Below are 8,934 nucleotides of genomic sequence, written 5' to 3' on the forward strand. Positions count from 1 at the left end.
GTTTGGTATCGGGGCATTTTAACGAGTACGAGTACGAGTACAGGAGGCCAGTATCGGGCCCGATACCGATACCAGTATCGGTATCGGTGCATCCCTAGTTAGAAGAACGAGCCATTTTAGGTAGGAGTGGTTGACTCTTAACTTTTATAAAGAATATCTCTTTGGATTTGAGACTTTAGTCTTTGCAACTTTACAGATCTTCTTTATGCACCAAGAGCTTGTAACACTCCAAAGAGAAAGGAAAAATGTAAATCGCATCATATGACCCCTTTAATTCCAGGAATAGATAATTTAGTCTATGCAGGTTTTCAGATGATGTGTGCTGTAGACAAAACGTCACAAAACATTATTTGTTGTGCGCCTGCTGTTCAATATTCACAATACTAAAATTCAAACAATAAATACTGCACTCTTTAATGGAGAAGCACGGATCGTACATGAACTGATCATCTCTTCCTCCTTACTATTAGTTATAGTCAAATAAACATGGAGGTAGTGTTGTCAAAAGACCCGGTACTTGTCTTGTAAACTTGTCTGTAGTCAAATTAAAACGTTACGGTACCAGGTTTTTTTAAGTACCGGTGGTACCAAGTACCCGGTCAACCCGGTTCTTGATGCGCTATCCGAAAGGTGCGCAGATGCGCTCTCTTCATAAAAGCACTGAGACATGGCGACCTCAAAATGAGGAAACACATAAAACTAACTAAACACTTTAAAGACAGACACCCGGATCAAATGAAAGAGTTCAAGCAGGTAAGTTTCATTTTAATTTTTAATATTTAGAGTGTTTCCCATACATTGATTTATTTGTGGCCAAGTACCCGGTCAACCCGGTTCTTGATGCGCTATCCGAAAGGTGCGCAGATGCGCTCTCTTCATAAAAGCACTGAGACATGGCGACCTCAAAATGAGGAAACACATAAAACTAACTAAACACTTTAAAGACAGACACCCGGATCAAATGAAAGAGTTCAAGCAAAGAGTTCGTTGAATAAACAGGAGCACTGCACGTGTCAAAGTCGAAACCCGGTGCGGGTGTTTTTATATCACTGTATTTCTGAAGGAAACCGACTGTCTTCAGAAAATTATGGATGTCATTTTCATTTCATCTTGCCTGTAATGCCTGATAAAGCAGCGTTTGTGAGCACAGCGCTTATTTGTTTACAGCGGTTACCAGGGAAACCTCTTATCTCTCCTGCTCTACAAGCTCCTCCTGCTGGCAGAGAATGAATCTGCATATATATGTCGCCACAAATAGAGTGCAAGTCTGTGGGAAACACCGCTTATGTTATGCATATTATTCAATATTTTAATTTGAATGTCGGATTGAAATGAACATCGCTGTTATTAGAGTAGTTAATCGTTAGCATAAGCGCGGCTAACGCTAATATAATGAGCATTAGAATGAAGTTTCTTTATTAACTATTTAATGCTCCTATAGCTTTTAAGGGTATCAGGGTAAACTTTTAAGGGTATTAGGGTAAAAAAACAGGAGGACATGATGATGTTTACTATTTTTACACACCAGAGGCTTTTAAATGAATTGTGAATCTAAAATATGCGTGTTAGAGAATGTAAAAATTTAACATTGTGTCATATCAGTCAGAAAAGCAGTTCTGGGCTTTTTTTTTTTAGCTAACTAGTTAGTTGTTATTCTTGGCTGAATAACTCTAGAAGTTTTTAAAAGCCCTTTAAAATTAAATATGTACACATTTTGGATTAAATGAAAGTATAGTCAAATTTTTTAATTAGCATGTTTTTGTGTTTTGCTTTGGTACCGAAATTGGTACCGAGAACCGTGGATTTTCACTGGTATTGGTACCAAATACTGAAATGTTGGTACCGTGACAACACTACATGGAGGTATGTTAAAAGAAAGCCTAACTTGCTGAAATGTATCACGTCTCATGTAATGGCTCAGTCAGTGTTTCAACTGTGGAAAGACACCAATAAAACAGCTTGTAAACAATGTCATGTAACATCACATTTACCTCAGAAAAATCATTCAATATACTGCAGCAGATTTGCCAGTTCTTGCTTCCCCACGCTTACACCAAGGCACTTGGTGGAAATCAAACACATCTGGGGGGTCACATGGTTACACATAGTTTGCCACGGCAAGGACCATCTCCTAGTAGCACAAGAAACACTGTCTTAGTCGACTTACATTACGGACATTGTAGTTTATTGCTTTGGAAAAACAGTGCAGTCCTCATGCCTCACTGCAGCAGGAATATGGCATGATTACTCAGTTGATCAGGAACCCTGGACATCTTTCTCATGGTGTTTTTCAAAAACAGTAAAAATAAAAAATAAGTAAAAAGGTCTCTTTATTGTCCTAAGTTATTATAACTGTGACCTTTATTGCCTACCGCCTGTAAACTGTTAAGTGTCTGAAGGACTGTTTCACAGGTGCAATAATTGTTTATGGTTTATTGAAAAAGCATGAAAAACATTGTGTAATCCCTTTTTACAATGAAGATCTATAATGCTTATTTGGATTTTACTAAATTAACTTTAAAATACTGTATCCTGAAAAAGGGATGTTCCTTTTTTGTTGAGTAAAAAGTTATTATTATAACATATTATTATTCTAAAACTGCCTTATCAGTGTTATCCACCTTATCATCAGTTAATTTGAACCTTTTATATTATAGTAATGTACAACCTTTATACATGTAATTGTAATTGTACTGTACTGTACCTGATATATATCCAAATGAATCCATATGGAATGGAATCAAGTTTGGAATTGAATCAGATCGCAAGCTTGTGAAGTCAAACAGAATAGTGAAATTTGTGTCAGTACCCAGCCCTACAAATTTTTGCACAAAAGTAAAAAAACACAATATTATATTATTGAAAATCTGCTTCCTCTCAAAGCTGGAGTCTTATTGACTGACAGCAACTCAATCTCCTGTAGTCAGTGAGCAACGGTTAACATCAGTACACCATGAGAAACTATGTTGACTAGACTGCTACAGTGAAACTTCTTAAGAATTAATTGTCATTTAATTCGTTTGTGGCAAAGTCACAATGGAATGAAAATGGACAATTCCTATTTTTTATGGAATATTGCAATGTTCATTATATTTTTAGTGCACATCATTATTATTATTTTTAGAACATATTATTAATTTCTGTAAATTTTAAACAATAACCTCTTCTCTTTAACAACCTGTCACTCACATGAGATTGCAGCAATTAGCAAACTACCACAATCCATTCAATTCCCAATGGACAAAATCCAGCTCCGCATTACTTTATTTTTTATTTTTTTCTCATTTGAGAAGCCATTTCACTGAGATATCACAATAAGGAAGAAAAGATGGCTGTTAATATTGTGCAAAAAAAATAATATATATATATTATATTTTGACATTGTTCTATGTCAATTTAATGCTGTGATATCAGCCATTTCAGATAGTTCTGCCCCTAAATGGCATGTAATACAAAGGCTGGTCTGGTTATATGTCAGTCAGACAGAATTTTCCTGTCTAAGTAGACGTTTCTGGCCCAGAATTAGCTGCAGAGTAGACCAGGCTTCATGCCGATAGTCCAAAGTGGATATGATGAAGTGAGGAACTGCTTCTGATGTTTAAATTTCCAATAATCCAGCTTGACATCTGTCCTTTTCCTTTATGGAAATATCATGTCATAACATCGGTATTTATAAAATATTGTGACATGATCTGAAAATAGCAGTTCAACACAGCCACAAAAGAGCTGTTTCTTGAAGAGAAGAATTTGTTCGACAAATGCTGGACAGGTTTGTTTAAAGAACGGTTGCTAAATATAAACAACCTAGTCTTACATCTAACTATTTTGATAAAGGACAGCTCATATTTTGGAGTTGTGATGTTAATGTTAGGTATTGAAGATGAGCTCCATTGTGGTTTAGTTTTCTGTTCCACTCAGTCACAGTCTGATGTTTGTTACACATGTGAGTCTATATATATTATAATATTATAATCAAGCTTCAACAGGTTTTGCATAAGAAAAAAGTATAACTGAATAAGATCAGATACATGTCACACGTCAGCTCTGTATTTCTGAATGTGTGCACAATGCCGAGTCCAACTGTAGTGTACATGATGGGTGAAGTTTATTAGTTTGAGTTCGTAACACTGGACTGGAATGTTTTCAGTCAGACTAAATGTTTACATGACATTTTAAATTTAAAGCGACAGATCTTTTCTTTCATGATGCGATATACATTTGAGTGAATCTGGTAATCGAAGAAAAAAAAATGTAGGACAGGTTCAGTTCATCAGTTGTTGATTGGATGGAGGCACATCTGAATGTGACTTTATGCAAGCTTAGTGATTGGAGAAATCTGCCATACGTCACCAGAGAGAAGTTTGTCATTTCACCAGAAGATCAAGTTATGACACATTAAACATTCACATTATGTTTGATTAAATATTAAACATTAATCTTTTTTTTCGTCACATTCAACATAAAACAAAAATTGGAAATATCTGATGAATGGTTAACAATAAAACAAATGTGCATTAAAAATATAGATATGGTGGATTTTATTTCATGCCAACATTAAATAGGTGAATTGTTGTCTGAGTAAACTGAACGTTTAAAGTGTATGAAATTGCTTTGATTATTTTGATTATGTTTTTATTCAAAAAAGCTAGTAGTAAAAGTCTTATCCTGTTGACACATGGCCAGATGTTGAGAAAATGTGCTCTGCTAGCACAGGATCACACAGATATCAGTCTGATATGAGTTCCTCGTAGTGATTGAGAGATGAGAGTCAAAATGATGCCACACTTGGCTGAGTCTGAACACACTCCATCACATCTCAACACCTCAGTGTATCCTAAAGCTGCCAGTACAAGATGCAAAGAAAAATGAAAGTCGCATAATACTGACCAAACAAAGAGTTAGCAGCAGGGGGCATGTCTATCACCCTCAAGGGGCGTGTCTGTGTTTGCCTCACTTCAGTGTTAGCGCTTAAACTGGGTATTGTGTTTCAAGCCAGACTACTATCAAATCACACTGGTTTCTTTGATCCCAGAGTCTATGGTTCACAAACATTGAGGGTGATTTCGTTGTAGGCCAGGGTTGTCCAATCCTGACTTTTTTTTTTTTTTTTTTTTTGTTTTAGAAGGTCTCTTATGCTCACCAAAACTGCAAATAATTGATCAAACAAAGAGTAATATTGTCAAATATTTCTACAATTTAAAGCAGCTGTTTTCTATTTTAAAGGGGACACCAGATGCCCATTTTCCACAAGTTGGTATGATTCTTTAGGGTCTTCATGAAATGTCTGCAACATACTTTCGTTAAAATTCCTGGTCGTGTTAAACAACACCATTTTTACCTTGTCAAAAACAGCTCTGTTCACAGCGACCCGTTTCGGTGCATGGCTCTTTAAATGCTAATGAGCTACTGTTCACCCCACCCCTCTCTTCTGTGGCGATTTGCAAATAATCATAAAAAATATATAAAGTGTGAGACTTACTTCTTCTAGAGGTGCAGCTGGATCATGAACAGTGGGTACTGATCCATCATTGAGTTTCAACTTTTTAGCAAAACCTGCCTTGAAATTGTCCCTCGTTCAGAAAGCAATCTGGAGTAAAATGATTTGCACAGGCATAAACAAATTTAGACGTATTCAGTGGCACATTACCTTCAAAAACAAAACTAATCCAGTGCATCCTCAGTGGCTCTGATGTCGGGAGAAAATGAAGACTCTTATGTTCCAAGTACAAAACACCTGCATTGCTTACGAGACATTGTTGTTGCTACAGCTGCTCAAATGCAGAGAAAATGGCGGACAGTGTACAACTGGCAGAGGGTGGAAATATGCTAATACGGGACAGTCCGTCAGCGGTCGTGGGTGGTGCCTGAGCAATATGACGTCATACTAATTAGAAAATCAAAACGACTTGATAATTGAGACTCTTTAGGTTTTTTGGGGATTACAAAAAAAAAGGAGTGAATGGATTTTTATCATTGTAGGGTGGTCATGTTCACACAGTGCTAAGATACATTTATATGCAAACACCATGTAAAAGTGAAAAATCCGATGTCCCCTTTAATCTATTTATTCCTGTAGTGGCAGTTTCAGCAGCCATTACTGCAATCTTCAGTGTCACATCATCCTTCAGAAATTGTGCTAATATGTTGATTTGGTGCTCAATTATTATTGGGTCATGGTTATTAATAATGGTTCTTATTATTATGGTTATCTTGTTATTATGAATGTGTACAAAACAGATTTTGCTGCTTAATATTTTAGTCCCCCCCCCCAAGTTTTTTCTTCAGCTTTCTGTTTCTTTGCTAAAATAGAAAGTTAACTGATTAATAAATAAAAAGCAGTATTTATTTGAAAAAAAAAGAAAACATTTTGAACGTCTTTACTGTAACTTTTGATTAGTGTAATGCATTCTTGTGGAATAAAAGATTTATAGCTGAATAAAATGTATTTAAATAAATAAATAAAACATACATGCATACATACTGACCCCAAATGAATGATATATTAAACCCAAGCATAAATTAATGTAAGACATGTCCTAGCAGCAATGTTGTTTTAGTATTATTTATATACTATTATAGTATATTTTGAGTTTAGTTATTTTTATATTTTCATTTTGAGTGTTTTTGTTATGTGCTTTTGTCATTTTTTATATCTATATTTCATTTTAATTGATTTTAATTGTAATAATTTTAGTACTTCAGTTTAAAAACTTAAATGAAAATTAGAAATGTTGCCTTGGAAACTAACTGAAAAAATAAGTTTAAGTTTTTTTTTTTTATCTAATATTAATATTTTATTTTATTTCAGCTGTATTTCAATTAACCCTTTTTTTTTTAATAGGTTTAGCTAACAATAATAACTGCCTAGCACGTAGCAAACATTTACCAGTCATGCTTTTCCACAGGTTTGAATCCAGACTGCATCTGCTGCTGTCAGTAAAATTTCACATTTACTGTATCTTCCAACAGTATTTAAATTTTTTTTTGTAAAACAATACTGTAGTGTGTGTTGTATCATTCACCCTTTTACATTGATGTCATTGGCAAAAAGAGAGAATGAGCCATACATTCCCTATTTTTCTGTTCTGTTTTTCATTTGTGTATTCTGTTCATGTCATTGCATGTGTCTGAAGGAGCTTAAGTTAAAAGACGAGGAGTGTGAGAGGCTTTCTAAAGTGAGAGACCAGCTGGGGCAGGAGCTGGAGGAACTCACTGCTAGCCTTTTTGAGGTTTGTTTGGTTTCTTCTGCCAAAAGACAGAGCAGATCTGTGTGTGTTTGGAAGCACTTGATCGGCTGGAGTTACTCTGAATACTCAGCACTGTGATGGGTCAACTCAAATAGAGAAATAATTCAATACAGAACTAAAACAGTTTTTGATGGCACTCTGTCTACACACACACACACACACACACACACATATATATATATATATATATAAATAAAAGTAATATTATGAAAGTACAGGAATATTGTGAAAAATTTTCTATTTTAATATATTGTATAATGTAATTTATTCCTGTGATTGCTAGGCTGAATTTTCAGCATCATTATTCCAGTCTTCAGTGTCACATTGTCCTTTAGAAATCATTCTAATATAAAGTAATAAACTCAACCTATTACACAATAAGTGTCACATACAGATTTAAAAAAAAAAAAAAAACTATAATTCACAAAAAAAAAGTTTAACCCAACTCCCTGGTTTTGACCTCTCCTCACATTTTCCTTACACTCTCTTTAATAATTATTGGAAAAAGGTTAAATGCCTCTTAAACACCATATAGTTACAAGAAATATCAAATTTGGCATGTACGTTTTACAATGTATTTTAGCCTATGAAATTTATGATATTTTGCCTTTCAGTGTTTCGTGGTACAAAAATGCTGGGCTGTTTCAACCCAACTTTGGGTCAAATATGGACTAACCCAACGTTTGGGTTAAACATTTTATGTAAAAATGTAACCCAACGGTTGGGTTAGTCCATATTTGACCCAATGTTGGGTTGAAACAACCCAGCATTTTTTAGAGTGTAGCAAGTGCCCCATAAATGACATTGTCCATAAAAACACACCCACTGAATGTGCCTCTGTGACGTGCGTGTGCTATCAGGGTTGTAAAGGAGTTCACATCAAACCCTCGGTTTTCACCTCTTAACAAACTTTCGTAACAATCCCAGAAATTGATATTAAGATTGTTATCTAGCTGAAACTATTGCGCCATGATTTATTGCATCATTTGCTTTTAGGGTGCCATGAAAACTAGAGTACACTAAATGTTAGTCCACTTCACATTGCTTTAGCTGTTTAGAAAATAAAACTGTAGTTCAGCTGAACAAACTGTTGCATAATTCAGAGTTGTATGAGCTGTAGAATCCATTGAGGTTCCAATTTATTTTATAAACAAACTCAATTGTAAACATGCCCATTTATCATAAATGCATGGTAGGCGATTTTGAATAAGTAAGGTTTTGGTAATTGATATTTCAAAATAGGCCTGGATTAAAATATTAATTTCACTATTTTAATCGTTTTTCAGTTTAACGAACCAATAGTCATTTGAGCTGTTTTTAGTTGATGCATGAATAAAACTTCACTAAACCTTATTTGTAGTGCAGCATGCCTCCTGTCTAATAATCACGATAGGCGTTGTTGCTCTTAAGGAACAATTTTATTGTGAAATTCAACAAATAGATGTCCTTTTGATGCGGATTGTTGCAGAAAATAAGCCCTGTGACTAACAAAAGGTTAGGATTCTTACACGTTTTGCTCATCATGATAATCTTCACAAATTAACATTACTTTGATGAATTTTGAAACCTAAAAGCAATTGCCAGAAGTTAAATGGTAAACGAAGGCTATAAACGAACTACACTGCAGTTTGCATGACTTCAACGTCACAATCTGTAAAAAAAAAAAAAAAAAAAAAATTTTTTTCTT

The 8,934-nt window shown here is 34.7% G+C and overlaps 1 protein-coding gene across 4 annotated transcripts in view; it reads left to right on the forward strand.

Annotated features, from left to right (window-relative positions):
* LOC107757202 (rab-3A-interacting protein-like) overlaps positions 1-8,934 on the forward strand; it is a 46,070-nt gene that overhangs the window by 16,287 nt on the left and 20,849 nt on the right. For 3 of the 4 annotated variants that reach the window (XM_016574617.1, XM_016574618.1, XM_016574619.1), the window contains exon 5: positions 7,134-7,229. The exons of the other annotated variant lie outside the window; for it this stretch is intronic. In XM_016574617.1, the coding sequence (XP_016430103.1) occupies positions 7,134-7,229 (96 nt within the window). The remainder of the gene's footprint in view (positions 1-7,133; positions 7,230-8,934) is intronic. 4 annotated transcript variants of the gene reach the window in all.

Source organism: Sinocyclocheilus rhinocerous, unplaced genomic scaffold (assembly GCF_001515625.1).
Source record: "Sinocyclocheilus rhinocerous isolate Xijiao unplaced genomic scaffold, SAMN03320098_v1.1 scaffold3339, whole genome shotgun sequence".
Taxonomy (NCBI): domain Eukaryota; kingdom Metazoa; phylum Chordata; class Actinopteri; order Cypriniformes; family Cyprinidae; genus Sinocyclocheilus; species Sinocyclocheilus rhinocerous.